At 40.7% G+C, this 19,150-nt stretch overlaps 1 protein-coding gene across 19 annotated transcripts in view; it reads left to right on the top strand.

The window, feature by feature from the left end:
- Positions 1–19,150, top strand: part of Zzz3 (zinc finger, ZZ domain containing 3) — a 67,354-nt gene that overhangs the window by 7,335 nt on the left and 40,869 nt on the right. For all 19 annotated transcript variants that reach the window (XR_867209.3, NM_001346655.1, XM_017319423.2 and 16 more), the window contains exon 2: positions 17,208–17,333. Coding sequence is in view for 3 of the 19 variants with exons in the window: in XM_006500855.4 (XP_006500918.1) it covers positions 17,296–17,333 (38 nt within the window). In the remaining 16 variants the exon portion in view is untranslated. The remainder of the gene's footprint in view (positions 1–17,207; positions 17,334–19,150) is intronic.

Raw genomic sequence — 19,150 nt, forward strand, 5'->3', positions numbered from 1 at the left:
TTTGAGTTCAGCATTCCTGACTAGTTAGTGCATTCCTGACTAGTTAGTGCATTCCTGACTAGTTAGTGCATTCCTGACAGACTAGTTAGTGCCTCTTCATTGGATAGCTTGCTTTACATTCTTGGAATTCCGAAGCTACTAGTGATTCCCAGTTTGGGGGATGTTTGTAGAATCTTCAGTTATTATAAAATCTGTTGGAAGAGTCCACTAAGAAAAGTCCTAATTTATTTATTTATTTTTGGTTTTTGAGACAGGGTTTCTCTATAGCCCTGGCTGTCCTGGAACTCATTCTGTAGACCAGCCTAGCCTTGAACTCAGAAATCCGCCTGCCTCTGCCTCCGGAGGGCTGGGATTAAAGGCGTGCCGTCGAAAAGTCCTAATTTAAATTAAAGCTGTTCTCATTCAAAATGTTTAGGTACCTAGTAGTGTGCAGATTATAAAGTCACATTGTAAACTGCTATACAAATGTGAATTACCTGAGACCCTTACCCAGTTGGTATCTCTTTCTGACTGCATGACATAAATGAAACTTTCTTAGCAAAAATTCTATATATTCTACCACTTTGCTTTGTTTGTTTGTTTGTTTTTCGAGACAGGGTTTCTCTGTGTAGCCCTGGCTGTCCTGGAACTCACTCTGTAGACCAGGCTGGCTGGAGTCCACCTGCCTCTGCCTCCCCAGTGCTGGGATTAAAAGTGTGCGTCACCGTCGCCCGGCTGCTTTTTAATTTTTAAAATTATTGAGAAAGATTTGTTACTGTGGTTTTACACTTATTTCAAGCATTCTTAATTGCTGAGCTCTGTTTTTGATGGAACATTTAGGAGAACATTATGTTATGGATAATGGAAGACAGAGTGAATTGTGATTGTTAGTTATTTATTATTCTTGATAAATGTATGTGTTTGTGTGTTGCTAGTGATGAAGCCCTGGGCCTTGAGCAAATAGTCTTCTATTCATCTATAGTGGATCAATAAATGCCTTTTGCAGGGGCCTGTGTGTGTCCCCATCCATCTGTCCGTCTGTCTTGTCTGTCTTGCATATACCTCATTTGCCCAGGACGGTCTCAAGCTCATTGTGTAGCAGAGGATAACTTTGAACTCCCTATCCTTCTGCCTCCACCTCCCAAATGCTGAGATTCCAATGTTGCTTGGCCCACAAATGCTGGTGTTGTTGAACTAGTCAGAGCATTTTCCACTTTGACCTTAGCTACTTGCATACTTTTCTGTTTAGCTGCCTTTGATTAATTTGTAACTATAAGGCACAGGCTCTCATGGTTTGCTATGCTTCATAAACCACTTCAAAGGTTGTTTTGTTTTACTTTGGTTTTGAGGCAGGATTTCATTAGATAATCCCAGATGATTCTGAACAGAAAATCTTTGTCCCAAACGACCAAATGCTGGATCATGGTGTGTACCACTGCATCATGCTTGGTTTGAGTTTTGTTGATTTTTAAGACAAGGTATCTCTAGGCACCCAGACTAACCTCAAGGTCAGGGTGTTCTTTGTCAGCCATCCATATACCGTGCTGAGGTGACAGAACTGTGCCATGGTCAGTGTTTAGGGGCAGAGACAGGCACAGCCACCTGAGGAGCTCCCCACTGAACCATGGTTTGTTCATGACACGACACTCAATTCAGGAATTTCAGGACTAGCTAATGAAACAGTTGTAAATTTGATTAAAGATATTTTATTTCAATAGAGGCTTCAGTGTGAGAGAGAGGCCAAAAAGAGATACCCAGAAGAAAGCAAAGCAAGGTACATGGGTGTGGGCTTCTCCTAGATGAGGCCCTGGCTTTCGTAGGATTTTGGTTTAATTGAAAGTTACTCTTATCACTGGTTTGCCCTTGAAGGCACCTAATAGGATTATAATTGTTAAACTAGAAGTCTAGTCCCACAGGTAATGGGAAAATAGGTTATCTTTACTGTTAATAGTTTTTTTTTCTTAGTTTTATTTTATGTGTATGAATACCTGGTCCTGGAAGCCAAAGAGGGTATCAGATACCAATGTGGGTGCTGGGAATTGAACCCAGGTCCTCTGGAAGAGCAGTCAGTACCCTTAACCTTAACTACTAATCTATCTCTCCAGCCCCTATTGTAAACTGTTCTCTTTGAGAGTCTCTGGCTCTGTCTAGGGAGTGAGGCCTTGCCCAAGGTCCTGTATGTTCAGGTGTCAAGCTTAGGTCATGTTTGTGTAACAGTAAGTATCTGTTTACGGAAGTTGTGTTGCCAGGCGTTTACAGCAGATGCTGGCTGTGCTGGAGCTGCTTCCATAGTTATTGAGGGGCTCCAGGCAGACTCTGCCATGCTGGGCTCCTTCTGTGTTTTCTGTCATGCTTCAGTGCAAGGGGCTCCTTAACACTGAAGTATTCGAAGAAAATGTTTGGCATAATTTTAAGATTTAGTTTGTGAATTAAATAAACAACAATATACTACTAATAAAAATTCTTATATCTTTAGCTACACTTTTGGTTTTGCCAGTAATTTAAAAGTTGAAAAGAATGGAGACTGGAGGATGACTCAGGTGTTGCTCTTGCACCAGGGCTGCACACCTGGGGTCAGTTTCTAGCTACCATCTCTACCACAGTTATCCCTAACCCCAGCTCCAGAGGGCCTGGCACCCGCCCTCGCCTGACCAGTGCAGGCAGCAGGCTAAACACTCATGCACAGAATACGCTTGTGAAAAAATTATTTTCCCTTTATTCATATTGTGTGTGTGTGCTCTGCCTGCGTGTATGTTTGTGCATCACTTGCATGTAATGCTTACAGAGGCCAGAAGACGATATCTTCTGCATCTGAATTCACAGATGGTTAGGAGCGGCCATGTGGGTGTTCTGGAAGAACAGCTAGTGTGCTCTTCTTATACTGCAGAGACACCGCTTCAGCCCCAAATAAAAGGTTGTTTGTTTGTTTGTTTGTTTTTTAAGTTTAAGAGAGTTGCTGATGTAGCATGGGTTTTGACCACTGAAGAATTTGGAATTGGCCATGATTGAACACCTGTTTGTGGGCAGTTGGCCCTTTTTATAGTTTTATAGTTTGGGTGGTATAGTATGCACATGGGTTTGAAACTTGAATTTAAATTCTGACTCTAGCCCTATTAGCTCTGTATGTTTAAGCAAATTCCTATGTCTCAAAGCTGTAGCTTCCTTATAAATAAACTTAGTGTGTTCTAGTTGGAATCTGCACCACAAAGACTTGTGAGTACTGCTGTAGACACGGGTGTTTGTAGTTTGTCACACAGTGGCCTGTTACTCCAAAGCTCATGTTCTTCCAAAACCACTCACAGCTATAAACTGAATGTTTCCGTTAATAAGTAGTGGCTGTGTTAGCTTGCAGTTATAGTAGTTCTCAGAAAAATGGATTTCAGGAAGTTGAGTGAAAAGATAGGCAATGACTGAATAGTATGAGCCATCAGTACTGATAGATAACCCTCTGCGTACATTGTTACTGAAAACGACAACATATGAGTTTAGGTAAATGTGTGAGTGACCTGAAAACTCTAACTTTGTTAGGTGAGGGGTGGTGCTGCATGCCTTTGGTTTGCATTCAGCTTTTGGGAGGCAGAGCTACTAGCCTCATCTACATAAGGAGATAGTTCCAGGCAAGCCAGGGTTACAAAGTGACCTACAAAACCAGACAAAACCATGAAACAGCACCTCAGACAGATGAAGTAACAGGCTGGACCAGTAGGATTCCATGTTGGCTGGTATGCATTTGCAATGTTGGCCTTGCTTCTGAAAGCTATTTTAGGAAGGTGAGTTTAGGGAAGAACTAGAGAGGTGACTGGTACTTCCTGCCTCCTCAGAGGATCCCAGTTTGATTTTCAGTACCAACATCACAGTTCACAGCCACAGATAGCACCATGTGTGATCACAGACACACAGGATTAAGAACTTGTAGTAATAATGAATTTTTGTTTTGCTTTGTTTTGTTTTGTTTTTTTTTTTTTGATACAGGGTTTCTCTGTGTAGCCCTGGCTGTCCTGGAACTCACTCTGTAGACCAGGCTGGCCTCGAACTCAGAAATCCACTTGCCTCTGCCTCCCAAGTGCTGGGATTAAAGGCATGCGCCACCATCGCCCAGCTTGTTACTTTTGTTTTATTATATTTTATTAGCTTCCTTTTTTATATTATTAAGGGGGAGTTTTTGATGTGTCAAAAGCAGAATCTGAGAACTATTGAGGAACCTGAGTGTGCTTAGTGGGGAGAAGGGAAGGGAAGACCTGATAAAAACTAATAAAGAATTCCAGGATACTGCTAGCTGTTTTCCATAAGCAGTAATGTTTTTAAAAATCCTATTAAAATAAAATCAAGGGGCTGGAGAGAGGGCTCTTTGGTTAAGAGCATGTACTAATCTTTCAGAGTACAGGTGATTCACAGCTGTCTGTAACTGTGTATAACATCAGGGGGTGGTACCTCTGAGCTCTTCAGGCTCCTGGACTCATGTACACACACCAAGACAGACACACCATCTGTCCTTAGGGTCTCTATAGCCCTGGCTATCTTGGAACGTGTGTCATCTGTGCAATACTGGTTGTGCCACACTCCACACCAGTTAAAAGGATTCCTCACTGGGAATCTTCCCAGGTGATCCTAGGGCCAAGTTGATAAAACCAACCTCACATATGTATTCAAAGACATTTGAGGAGCTACTCGGAGTCTTTATTCCTTTTCTTTTCCCATTCATGCCTCCACCCTAGAAACTTTATTTTTAATATGGAAAAATAGTTAACTACCTTACTCGAGTCACCACCCCCTCCATCACTGAAAGGGACAGCAGTCAGATTACATCTTTTATTTGCCACGTGTTTATTTTTAAAATCTGCTTTTAAAATGCAGTCTTCATGAGTGGCTGTGAAGGGGAATGGGGTGACAACTGCACAGGTGTCTGTTATCTGTATTAGGTACTAGCAATGGGAAGCTGCTTGTTGCTCAGTTCTGGGGGTGGGGGTGGGGTGGGGAAAGGGACAACTTGGGGACAGTAGTGCTTACTTTGGCTTTTTTGTTTTGTGTACTTAACGTAGAAATTTTGATTAGAAAAACTTTACAGTTGCTAAGGATTGAACTTAGGTTTGGTACACGCTAGTAGCTTCCTTAGTGCTGGGCTGCACTCCAGCTCACAGAAGTGCTTTTGTTTGTACGCTATTGTGTTTCTTATTGAAACATGAAACACATGACTCACTTTTGCTTCTTTAAAATTTCTTAATTTAATAGAAAATTTTCTATATTTAAAGGTCAGTTTTAGTGCTAATACCATCTTCTATTTAATTGTTATAGCTTTGTCTCACTTTTGTTGTTTTCCCAACTGTGATGGTTTGTATATTCTTGGTCCAGGGAGTGGCACCTTTTGGAGGTGTGGCCTTGTTGGAGTAAGTGTGACCTGGTTGGAGTAGGTGTGTCACTGTGGATGTGGGCTTAATACTTTCACCCTTGGTGCCTGGAAGTCAGTCTTCTACTAGCAGCCTTTGGATGAAGAAACAGAACTCTCAGTTCAGCCCTGCCTGCGCCATCCTGCCTGGTTACTGCCATGCTCCCACCTTGATGATAATGGGCTGAACCTCTAAACCTGTAACCCAGCCCCGATTAAATGTTATTATTATTTTTTTTTAATAAGACTTGCCTTGGTCATGGTGTCTGTTCACAGCAGTAAAATCCTAAAACAGAAGTTGGTACCAGGGACTGGGGTATTGCTGTGATAGGCCTGACCATGCTTTTATTTGAAAGAATGTGGATGTTGGGACTTTGGATTTGGAAAGCAGTGGAATGCTTTAAATGGGGCTTAATGGGCCATCCTAGTAGGAATATGGAAGACTTTGTTGCTGGGAGTGATTTGAACTGTGTTGACCTGGCCCAAGAGATTTCAAAGGAGAAGAATTTCAGAATGTGGCATAAAGACTGTTTTTGTAGTAATTTGGTGAAGAATGTGGCTACTTTTTGCCCTTGTCTGAAAAGTCTGCCTGAGGCTAAGGTGAAGAGGCTCAGATTAATTGTGTTGTCAAAGGAAGTTCAAAAAAGTCCAACAGAGGCTTTTTTCTCTGGTTAAGTCTTATGAAGAAGAGAAGTTTGAACAAGCATAGCAAGCTTAGAAAGGAAAAATACAAAATATATGGTTCGAGTATTAAAGGGGTACCAGGAAGTGAAATGGAGCAAAATGTTGTATTTTAGGAGATAACAAAGATCCTACCCAGCTCAATTTAGATCCAGGCCTGGTGGTACACACCTTTAATCCTAGGAGAAAAGCCTGCTGATCTCTGCACTCAAGGTCAATCTACAGAGCAAGACCCAGGATAGCCAAGCTTAGGCAGTAAAGGATTTGGAAAACAGAAAGCCAGTGACAATGTAATAATAGTACAAGCGGGTCATGTTCTAATTCCTGCAAGCAGCAGAACTCAGTGCTTCAGCCCTGTGGCTCTGGCTCTAGAGTTAAGAATGGAAGGAACTACTGGGACAATTGATGCTGGTTAGCTGGAGCTAAGAAATTAGCAGTGATTATGAAGAGACCAGCACCACTGAGGTGAAATCTTCTGGGAGCACAAAGCAGCTGTGTTCCAGAGATAGCCAAGGTTGTACCTCGTGCTGTGGCTGGACTTGGCAATGTCCAAGAGTCACACAGGTGGTACTGACTGGTTTTGAAGGCCTGAAGGTGTCATGAAGAACAGCTGAGGCTTGGGCACTGTGAGAGGGGAAGGACATTGGAGAAGGTATAGCCTCAGCTGTAGTTGATGGCCCAGGACTGAAGGGGTCATGCAAAGGATCTGAGGCTTGGCACCATGAAGAGAGCCTATGAGAGGCTATTGGTGAAGCCTAGTTGCAGTGGAATCCCAGACACTGAAACTAGAAGCTGTAACATTGAATTTGCCTTAGAGACTCAAAGACTCAAAGATGTTAAGAGATGCCAGAGCCATGGGATATATACTGAAGAAAGCTGCTAACAGGGAGTGGAACCAGCCCAGGAGAAAGCATTTTGTTGCAGTCAACAAAGATGAAAAAGGAGTGGAGATCTGAAGACCACTTTGACGTCAGCCATGGAGATGCAGAGTTTGGAGTTTGCCAGCTGGTTTCCTGTCTTTCTTTGGGGATAACAGTTCAATGATTGGATGTATCTCAGAAGAGACCTTGAATTTTGGACTCAGAAGAGACCTTGAATTTTGGACTTTTAACATTGTTGAGTCTGCTTTAGGCTATGAGGACTTTGAAAGTTGGACTAAATGCATTTTTGCATTATGCTATGTTTAAGTATGGCCCCCATAGACTCATGTGTTTGGACAAGTCTATGGGGACCAGGGAGTGATGGTTTATATATTCTTGGACCAGGAAGTGGCACCATTTGGAGTTGTGGCCTTGTTGGAGTAGGTGTGACCTAGTTGGAGTAGTTGTGTCACTGTGGGTGTGGGCTTAATACTCTCATCCTAGTTGCCTGGAAGTTAGTCTTCCACTAGCAGCCTTTGGATGAAGACATAGAACTCTCAGCTCCTCCTGCGCCATGCCTGCCTGGATACTGCCATGCTCCCACCTTGATGATAATGGGCTGAACCTCTAAACCTGTAAGCCAGCCCCAATTAAATGTTGTTTTTTTTTTTTTTAATAAGACTTGCCTTGGTCATGGTGTCTGTTCACAGCAGTAAAACCCTAAATAAGACACCAACCATATTCCAAAATTTTTGAAAATAGAAGTTATCATGGTTTCAGTAACTAGCCAGAAGTCAACCTCTTATCCCAGTTTGCTGCACATAATACTGGGTGGGAATTTAATTAATTTAATGGGCTTCTAAGCAGCTCAATTAAATTTCACTAAGCCCATTTTCTAAGTTGTCTGTCCACCTGTCTATAACAGTGACAAGCTTTCCTGGGCTCACGTTTCTGCTTTAATACCAACTGGCACTGAGACATTACACAAAGGACTTGAGCTTTCTTATCACTAAATGAAAATTCTCTGAGAGAGGATATGGAAGGCAGTGTGTGCACTGCATGAGATGATTCATGTTCTTAGGAAGTGCGGGGTACGCGTTTTCCCTTTTTAAAAACCATTTCAATTGTATGTGCAGCTACACATGTGCAAGTGTGCAAATACCACCTGTGCCATGGTACATGTTCTTTCTTTTCACCATTTATGTCCCAAGAATCAAACTCAGGGTATCAGGCTTGATGGCAGGCGCCTTTACTCACTGAGCCACCTCCCCAGTGTTTACTCATTTGTGAGACAGTGTCTCTCTCACACTATACATTAGACTAGGCTGCCCTCAAACTCTTAGCAAATCCTCCCTCAGCTCCAGGAATGCTAGGATGACAGACATCTCCCAGTTCCCATCATACGGTGTTAGGCTGCTGCAGTTCACGTGTTGATTGGTACAGGGGTAGTCAAGTGATTCGAGGGAGACCCTAATTTTTCTTTCCTAGAGCTTTCTAGGAGGAATCTGAGGAGGAGGTACCATGGCGTGACCTTAGAGAAGGCAGCCTTGTAGTAAGGGAGGAAACTAACCCTTAGAAAGCTTGCTGGAGAAAGTGATATGGATGTGATTGAAGGCTAGGGGCCGGGGCGGGGCAAGCCTGTGGGTTTGCTTACCTGGTGTCCGAGAGACTGAACTCAGACTGAAGTCTCCAGCCCCACAACATAAAAGTTAACTCTTAGGTTACATGCTCTCTGATCTTGAACTATGTCAAGTTAACTCAGTGTGACTCAGCAGAAAACTAGGAATTCTCATAGTAATTGTGATGTATATTAACTGAGATCTAGCATACATATATATAATAATTATTTAAAATTTTTTGTGAGAGTGTGGTGGGTGAGACAGTTTGTGAGTGGAAGTCACAGCACAACTAGTTTTCCTCCTGCCAGTAGGTGGGATGCAGGCAAGCATCTTTTTCTGTTGAGGCATCTCAACTGGCAGGAAACAGTAATATTTGGTATTATGAAATAGAAAAAAGTAGAATGAGATTTCTTAGAGTAAGGTATTTTATGTAGAGAAAACTACAGAAATAACCCATGCAGGATAAATTGGAGTGAGAAATATTAAAGGCCTGGAGAGCTGAGGATAGTTTGTTTGAGGTTGGAGGCGTTGGCTGGTAAACTGGCAGTGGTGAGTTGCAGAGGTTACATAGGACCCTTGGAACAGGCTTTGCCTCAGCCCCCAAGAGCTCAAGAGTGCTGATTATCTAATACACAGGATTTACCATTGCGGAGAAGAGATCTGAAGCCGTTGTACCAGTCTAGGCTCATATGAATGTTGGTAGAAACAGCCATAAATCCTTTTGATAAAATTAAAAGAATGTGAAAGACCCTTCACATTCTCACTAAAGGTCTAAGTGTGTTTAGATATAGACCCTCCCCCAGGAACCTGAAGGCACTTGAGAAATACAAAAAAATGATGGTGACAAAGTCATTGATAGCCTGAAGGCTTATCTCAGGAGAACCGACCTTTGAAGGAAAGGAAACTTGATTGCTTTCTTCCGAAGCTGGGCATGCTCCATGGTGGAACATGCCTGTAACCTTCCGGTTCTGGAGTCCAGCAAAGAAGAGTAAGCTTGAGGACAACCTGGGTTACCTAGAGAGGCCCTGTCTCAAGCCAGAACAGCACTTTACTTTGTGACAGATGTCATAATGATGTGCACATCACCTAACAAGTATAAAGTTAGCTTGAGTATGTGTGTGGTGTTGAGTAGGTTGGGTGGCAGGAAAAAAAAAAGAGTTTAAAAAGTTATTTTGGTCTGGCGAGATGGGTTAGCCACAAAAGGCATCTGTTTCCATGTGTGGCATTTTCGTTTAATCCCTGGGACCCGTGTGGAGCAGGCATGGTGGCATGTTAGTGCCTGTACACATACAGGAAGTCAGTCATTCTCCCAAGTGGTCACTTCCTAGGGTCTTAGTTTGAAATAGCAGGTGCTTTGTAATGCCAACCATTCACACACTTATGAAAGTGGGACCAAATCGGTATTTTAGATCTGGAAAGGAAGGTGGCACTGGAGTTTTAATACAATTTGGAGTTTGTATTGATACTGGCAGATAGTTTTCTATATGGCCCAGGATACTCACTGTCCAGGCAGAATAGTTTACAGTCTTGGATTTGCTCTTAACATACCCAGTGCCTTAGTTCTATTAGGATTGCCTTTGAAATCTAAATTGAAGTGTGTAATTTCTTGCCTCTCCCACTGAAAACTTGGCCATTATTTCTCCCCTGGCAATACTGACCTTCTAAAGCCACCTTCCACTTTTTTCTACTCTTTGATATGCACAGTTCATTTTTCAGATCACAATCTGGCCACTTTAAAGTGTTGAACCCTGTTACTGTTTTCTTGATCAGAAGTTTCCCAGTGCTCCTCTCTTATGAGGAAGTCTGCAGGCCTTACTGTGGCCCAGCAAACTCTGCATGACTGCAGATTGAGTTAGCATTAGAGGGACCCACCTCCTTGGTACATTCTTCTTCCTCGGTCTTTCTTGCTACACTGTTGTTATTTGTAGAGAGAGATCCTGTCTCAAACAAGAACACATTTTTATTCAGTTTGTGACATTATAGCATACACAATATCTACCAGAAGTATCTGATAATATATAACATGTTCGCTTATATATGATATATAAGTGTTGTGAAAGCATGAAATTTGCCCTTTACATTTGCAAAACCCAAAACACTGCTGAGAATGCAGTTGGTCCCAGTTAATATTTGTTGAATGGATATAAGTGAGTGATAAATTGAATCATAACCAAAAATATATTGAATCATGCCAATTTTTTTCTAAACTTGCTATTTCTTCTTATATGTATTGTTCCTTTCCTGTTCGGCATGAGCTCCAATTCATACAGTAGCCAATATAATCTTTGAAAAGTATTTATTAGATTATGTTCTTTCTTTAAAATTCTGTAGAATAAATAAGCCTTCAAAATAGCATTGAGAAGTAAACCATGTCAAATATAGAAGAGATTCCTACTGTAGCCTAGAAAGCCTTTTCTAGTGGTGCCTGACAAACTGAAGCCTTATTTTACGATATTTTACTCTCTGCCCACTAGATTTCAACCTTATTGGCATCATTCTTAAATGTCTTTTCCTATTTTATAGCTTGTTCCCATTACCCTTAATAACTTCTAAGATCTCATTATATAACCTAGACTGGCCTTGAACTTCTTATTCTGCATGAGACTCCTGAGGACCGGGGTTATAGGCATGTGCCACCCCCTTACATGACTTTGTGCACTTTTCTTTATACAAACCTGTACTTCATATAAACATAGAAATTATAAAATTACAAAAGTATATTTACTTAGATTAAATTCCACACTTGTATACCACAGACTTCTCCTTTTCTTCTTCATTAGATGATTCTGATACGCAGCTGTGTTTGAAAACTTCTGGCTTGTGTTTTTAATCCGGATTTAGTTAGTGGATGGTTAGCTTGAATTTTCAACTTGGCACAGTCTTGAGCCACCTAGAAGAGATTGTCCATGAGAGATAGTCTTGATCAGATTGTCTTATGGATATGACTGTTGGGGGTGGGGTGGGGGTGAGTTGTCTTGTAAGCAAATCTGTTGGAAAGGACCCCTAGGTAGGGGATCCTGAGCTGTATGAGTAGAGAAATTGAGTTGACATAACCAAGCATCCATGTATTCATTCTCTCTCCGCTTGTGGCTGGATCTGACGAGCTATTTCTCGTTCCTCTTACTTCTGCCACTGTGATGGACTGCAACCTGGGATTAGGAATTAAAGTAAACCTCTCCCCTCTCCACACCCCTCCTCCCAGTTTATTTTGTCAGGATATTTTATTACAGTAACAGAAGCAAACTGACAGTTAACTACTGGAGAGATTTAGACTGGAATTAGGTAGAGATGGAAAAGCCAAGTACAGTTTCTATCCCTATTGAAATATGTTGATATTTGTGATACATAACCTTATGTAAAATTCAAAATTTGACAAAAACCAATTTGATGTTAAATGTCTAGTAGTTACTTTTAGGAAGTAGAAATGGCAGAAAATGAGATGGATTTAAGAGGGGACATTAATATTCATGATCTGGTTTGTTCATTTTCTTAGTATGTTTTATAAGTATGCTTAGAAGACTAATCTTTATTCCAAAGGTGAAAAAAATGTAGGGCTTCCAGAAGCTTAAAAATTAAGGTTGTAGTACTCTCAAGTTGAGAATATTGCCGTCTCTCACTGCCTGCCCAACTCTGGTATTTTACTTTTCTCTTAGTCCAAGTTAGTTTCAATACTTGATGTGTACCATTTTCTGCCACAAAGGGACAGAAGAGGAGAATACTGCTGTTTGTGATCCAGATGTAAAGATCATAACTTGGGTCTGACTTTCATGTCCAACTCTTCATGTAAAAGTGTGGAGTGGAATTTGGGGAAGAGTGGACTTAATGCACAGATGAAGTCTCAGTCTTCTCCCTCCCTCCTTGCCTGTCCAGCCTTTGAAGTGGCACGGGAAAGTGTTCATTCTGTGCGCATGCCTTGCCCCAAGAAGAACTTTTAATAGATGAGGCCTTCCACAGGGAAGGTTCTGATTAGCACTATTCTCAGGCCAAGGTGGAAAGAATATACCTTAGTAGATTTTCTACACTCTTGTTCCCCATTTGGCATTGTTATCTGCTCTGGTGCTTCATTTTGGGGGCTCCAGCTAGCACAACCTCCCCAAACTCTGCTAATGCTCTTAACTCTGGAAAGCCACTGTACTTGCTGTCACTGCCTGCTCCAACAAGGGTCAGGGCACATGTAGGCATTGTCAGTTATGTTTACTGACCACTGTCCTTCAGTATCTGTCTTGTTTATAAAGTTTAAAATAATTTCCATACTTTTTAAAAATCAGATTTTTAGTTTATTTAACCAATTTAAATAGGAAATTTAGTTTCAGGCAGCAGCCAATTTTTACTCTATTTACTCTGACCAGAGGTGAGTAAAAAAAGTCCTTGGAAGAGACTTGGCTCAGAAGGGTTTTGTTTTGTTTTGTTTTGTTTATTTTGTTTTTTTTTTTTTTTTTTTTTTTTTTTGAGATAACTCCAGTGTTAAGGAACTCTCAAACTTCTGGTCTACATGGGTACCTGAAATCACATGCTTGTATCGTACCCATACTGACACTTACACATATACATAATACAATAAAATAAATTTCCATACAGTTTTAGGAGAGTGAAGTAGACAAATATGTATTTCATGTTTTATTTTTTGTAGACTACGTTTAAAAAGGGACAAGATTTAAAGCAGTTGTCTTAATTTTCCTGTTGCTTTGATAAAAGGCTCTGACTAAAGCGACTTTAGGGGAGAAATGGTTGATTTTAGCTCACAATTCTAGGTTAGAAATCCATCATAGGGGGGATGTTAAGGCATTGGGAGTTGGAAGCAGACATGTTGTCTCCAGTCACTCAGAGAGCAGTGAATGCATGTATGCTGTTGCTCAGCTTGCTTTCTCTACTCTAACACAGCCAAGCTGTGCTCCATCTGCAGAGGCAGATCTTCTCATTTCATTTAACACTATGACTGACCTCCACAGACATCTCAGACCTACCTCCCAGATGATTCTAGAATTGATGAAATTCACAGTTAACACTAACCACCACATGATAGATGTTGAAGGCATATAGATGAAAATGGTCTTGGGTGACTGTATTACAGAAGTGGGAAACAATTTGAGACCTATATAGGAGGAAGAAGGTAGTAGTGTAGAGATTTTTAAAAGGATGGATTGTGACTTTTTATGTCTGAATCCCCTAAGTATTTGATAAAATTAAGACTTGTTGTTTCCTTTCTTTCATGAATTTCTATAAATGTAGTTTAGAAAGTCTTATAACACATGCTTAGTTAGACGTTTATGAACACTATAAAGTTTTAGAAGAAGCTAATGTAAAGTAATGGCCGTCATTCCAGTAGCAGATATACAAAAGTACTCCACTGGTAAAATCTCTCTGGACTTCACAGTAGTTCTCTGAGGTAGAGGCAAATGAGATGTCCAGTTTTACAGATGAAGACATGAATGTAGGCAAAGTGACTGCCAGTGACAGAAAATCAAACATCCATTTATTTGCTACCAAATCTGTTCGTTTTCTCTCTGTCTCTCTCTGTCTGTCTCTCTCTCTCTCTCTCTCTCTCTCTCTCTCTCTCTCTCGCCATATTTCTGGACCTGTAGAAGGCCTTACCTTGTGCCTTTGAACATTCCAGGGGACTGGGAGAATAGGGGTTTGTTTGTTTGTTTATGTTTTTGGTTTTTGTCATGCTTTATACCAAATAGTAATTTTCTTATTTTTTTTTTAAAAATAGGAAGTAACTATGAAAGCATGCCTAGGAAAAGTACTTATATCTTTGATCATTATTTTAATGCTTTTTACAATAGACTTTAAAAATTATGTATTAAAAATGAGTCTATTGTATGGCATTTTATTTGATTTTTTTCCCCACCAAGCCTTTAATAATACAAAATATTGTAGGATCTTGCAACTCAGGTTAGTTGAGGCTGGATTTTATAATTAATTTTTAATAGTATTTGTGCTTATTCCCTTGCTTTGTGACCAGAGCTGATATTTTGTAGGGAAAATTGCTGTAGTCTTTCTGAAGGGCTTGCATGTGTCATGAATCTGAGGTCCTATAATCCAATGAGCACAGTAGTCTAGTGTTCAGTGGCAAGTAGCAGAGAAGAGAATTCTTTGCAATGAAGATTAGTTTTCAGATTTGCTGTTGAATGCTTGAATAGCCCATGAATTTTATTAGTACAGAAAAACAACCAAAGCTTTGTAGCAAGGATCGAATAAAATAAGGCTTGTTTCTATTTTGTGCCTTTAGGAAACAAATAGCTGTTTTTAAGCACCTAGAAGATATAGTTACTAAAATAAGAGAATTCAAATGAAAATGTTGTATTTGTTATAACTCAAAAGTATTTTCTCTGCTTCTGAAGGTAATCTAGCAATTGTGTGTGTGTGCCTGTGTGTGCGCGCGCATGTGAATAAACAAAGAGCATCTCAGAGTTGGTCTGAGCGTTTGGATCAGTTGAATTACCTTGTGTTTTAGGAAATTATTTTCTCTTGTTTGAAAGACAAGACCTCATGGAGCTCAGAGTATATATAGCTATAGCTGGATGACCTTGAACTTCTCATCTTTGCCATAGTGCTAAGATGACAGGGGCGTGCCACTACACTTGGTTCTTTTATCCACCATATAGGTATATAGTTACCTACGTTTTTCTATGTAGCTTTTTACTTTACTATTATGTAGGAATTGGGCAGACATTGTGGCATCTTTCTATGATATATATGAGATAAGCATTAAGTCACACGTTAAAGTGAGTGGAATGATTTAAGGCTTTGCTGTTGAAATGCAATATTTGCCAGGATTCAAGTAATCCCTTTGTCTCATAAGCAAAAGCAACTCAAGGCGCTCACAGCTGAACCTGGTGACCTAAGTAAGGTGTTCTGATCACAGGGACGTATCTCTTAGTTACGTGAGTAGCAACTACAGTTGGGGGTTTTTGTTTGTTTGTTTGTTTGTTTGTTTGTTTTTTTCCGAGACAGGGTTTCTCTGTGTAGCCCTGGCTGTTCTGGAACTCACTTTGTAGACCAGGCTGGCCTCCAACTCATAAATCCGCCTGCCTCTGCCTCCTGAATGCTGGGATTAAAGCATACACCACCACTACCCAGCATTAAGAACTTTATTTTTAAGAAATGTTTGCACAGCTGTGTTTGAGAGGTGGGGTGTGGCCTCAGGGCCCCTCACATCTCCTCAGCCCTTTGTTACTTTGAGACAAGATTTCACTATGTCCAGGATGACAGGATTTACGTATGTAATTAGACTCCTGAGTGTTGCAGTTACTCTATTCAGGAGCTAATATACACCCAGCTTCACTTTAGTTTGAGTCATTAATTTTCTGCTTATTCTAATAGATTAGACCTTTATAGTCTATGGTAAGATCACTGTAAAAGAATAATTTGTCAGACATGCGTGTTTGCTGTGTTTGCATATGTGTGTAATGCTAGAGATCAGACCTGGGATCTTATGCTCGGTGAATAAGCACTTTACTATTGGCCTGAACAATACCAAGTTTGAATAGGTCCTGTATAACTCCTATCAAGAATTTTAAGGTTATGTTTAAAGAACTCATGATATGCCACCCCCTCCACATTTCTGTATGTGTCAGCATTAGGTGTCTTCAATTGTTTTTCAACCTTATTTTTTGAGGTAGAGTCACTCACTGAACCTGGAGCCTTGCCAATTTGTTAGACTTGCAGACCATCAAGACATGTTAATCTCCCTGTCTCCTTCCAGCTTTAGGATTACAGACCTGTAACCCTGGGGATATGTGTATGTTTCCTTTTTTGGTATACTTTATTGGGTTCTTGTACTTCTACCTCTCTTCAAACCTTATTCATTCCTAATCTCTTCCACCCCTCACCCCCCCGCCCCCGGCCCCCACTAGGTAGGAAAGAAAGAAGGTTAGAGGGAAAGGGGCCATAGTCCTCCTTAAGCTCCTTCCTGCTAAGTAGGGGTATTGAGTTCCTTGGGGCAAGGCCTACTTCTTGTCAAACAACAGCCAGGAGCAGTAGAGTGAGCAGCAGTCTCCAGGCCCTCTCGGATCGCTGCCATTTTAAAGACCCCAGAATTAAGCTATCTGCAGCTGGCAAAAATCATGCCCCCGCTAGTGCATGAGGCAAAAAATCAGTCACCTGCTGTGAAGCAGCCTTACGTCCCACACCCGGGATTAAATAAAACAAAAACAAACAAACCACACAATTACATAATATGATGGGGTTTCTAAAGAAACCAAAATTCTCCAGAACAGATCTGAAATAAGTCCTCTGTGTGGTAAACATTACCAACAGAGCCATTTTCCAGACCCCATCACTTCACTTTTTCCTTTTTTTATTTATTTTTAACTTGCTCAGCCATCTTGCTAAAATCATATTGATCCTTAACAGTATCATGAAACACCAAAACCTGCTTTCTTTCTTGTTAGTATCTGATTGTAGACCTTCGTAAATGAGACACATCTTCAATCTAAGGCTGTCTGCTTTGCAGAAAATTTAAATAGAGAATATGTGTTCATGGGTAGTGTCTCTCATACATGTGAGCATGTTAAAAATCACCTCACTCTGTTGAAGATAATGTGTACCATGGTTACACGTTATGTCATAAAATAAGTTATGAAACTCAGGAGAATGAAATGTGCTATGTGTATCTTATTTTTGTTACCCACAAATCTGTAAACAGTACCATAGTGACCGTATTTTGATTTCCCTTCACAGATAACAAGTTGTGCTAGTACATCTGTATAAATAATTCCTGAAGTCTCAGTGTGACATGGACAGTAACAGTGATGACAGATAAATACAGATGCTTGGGAGTGAAGTCCTAGTCCAACACTTCAACAGGTAAGGAAAGAGTGTGGCGCGCTCTAAGGCCGGGCGAGGCAGAAGTAATTGGCTGGTTTGTAAGAAATCTGTCCAGTGAAGCCTGTCAAAATACTAGTAGAACTCAGCTTTAAGTACTGGTTCTTTTGTGAAATTAGCGGTAAGAGATACTCTTAATTGGCAAATACAGTGGGTGATGCTTTCCTTCTAAGAATGAACCCTTCTGAGAAGTGTACAGCACTGTGGGCAGAATTTTAGTGCTGTCCCGTGTATTCACAGAGCCTCTGCCTGCTACCACGGTGGCACCACGTTCTAGAGCATGTCCTGCTTTGCTTTGGGATGGACTTCTGGGGAAGGCAGAGAAGTTATTGGTTGGATCCGTCTGAGGCTGAGTTTTCAAGTCAGCTTACTCTCTGTAGGACCCTGTTTTCCCTGTGTACCCCTTCATCATGTTAATTTAGAGCTTTAAACAATGATGGAATTTAGGCAGGTTTTCTAAAGACTTAAAAGAAGAGGTTCCATTTGTAGTTGGTAGATCATAGACCTGATCTCTGAGAAGCAATTTCTTCCTACTTAATTTTTTTTAATTAATGTAAATAGGAAAATTAATAAGGACTTTCAGGGGTAAATATGTATACCCCTGTAATAAGTGTATGTACAGTTCTGTAGGGTATTAGAATGAGAATGCAGGTTTGAGAAGAAAAAATAGAATCTACTTTAAATATAACAGAAGCTCTGGGCATGGTGCATGCCTTTAATTCCAGCACAGCGAAGCTGTGAAGTTAACTTTTGGGAGTTAGGGGCTAGCCAAGTCTACATAGTGAATTTCAGGAGAAACAGAGCTATGTAGAGAGACCCTGTTTGAAAACCACCACCAACAAAACAACAAAACAGGCATGATTCTGTGTGTATACTTGTGACCCCAGTGCTTGGGACTCTTTAATCGAGTTCAGCAACATACGGGCTGTCTGAGCTTCTGGAAACCCTATTTCAAAAAACTGGGTATGCTGGCTCACATCATTAATCCCAGCACTCAGGAGTCAGAGGCAAGTGGGTTTCTGTGAGTTTGGTTAGCCTGGGCTACATAGTGAGATAATGTCATTCCGCCCACCCCCCACCCCCCCGCCCCCCACCAAACCAGACAAACATAAACCAACAAAATATAGCATTCACAGTAATGAAGAGCTTATTATGTACATTAAATAAGTATAACAGGTACTGAATAATTATAATACTGAAAGATTCTGTTGGCTATAATTACATAGACCAGTACATCACCTTCAACAGTAATCTCTTCATTTTTGCAGCTAGAACCCTGATTTACAAGGTTTGATAATGGTATCAGTCCTTAATTAGAATACTTCAGTTAAAATAGTATCTATTAAAAAGTACCTGGTTAAATAGTTAAAGTGGCAAGATGAGGTGTAAACACCTGCTTGCCTTTTTTTCTAGTACTGTTATTTGCAGATGAGTACTCCTAATAACCTAATTAGCTGGAGCATAGTCTCTGAAAAAGACACCATAGCATACTGGTAAACCTGCAGTTAAATATGATATGCCAAGAATAGCAGACGGAGTATTTAACTCAGAAAACTCTTGCTTTTTTCTTCTTGTTGATAATCTGTATGGCCAGGGGTGGTGGCACATGCCTATAATCCCAGTACTTGGGAGGCAGAGGCAGAAAGGTCTCTGAGTTTGAGGCCAGTTTTGTCTACACAGTTCATTTCAGGACAGCCAGGGCTACATAGGGAGACTTTGTTTCCAAAATAAAACAAAAAAACCCCAACAACAAAAGACATTTGGCAGAAAGCAACAAAAGCTTCCTTCAGCAGCTGAGT

Source organism: Mus musculus, chromosome 3 (assembly GCF_000001635.26).
Source record: "Mus musculus strain C57BL/6J chromosome 3, GRCm38.p6 C57BL/6J".
NCBI lineage: Eukaryota > Metazoa > Chordata > Mammalia > Rodentia > Muridae > Mus > Mus musculus.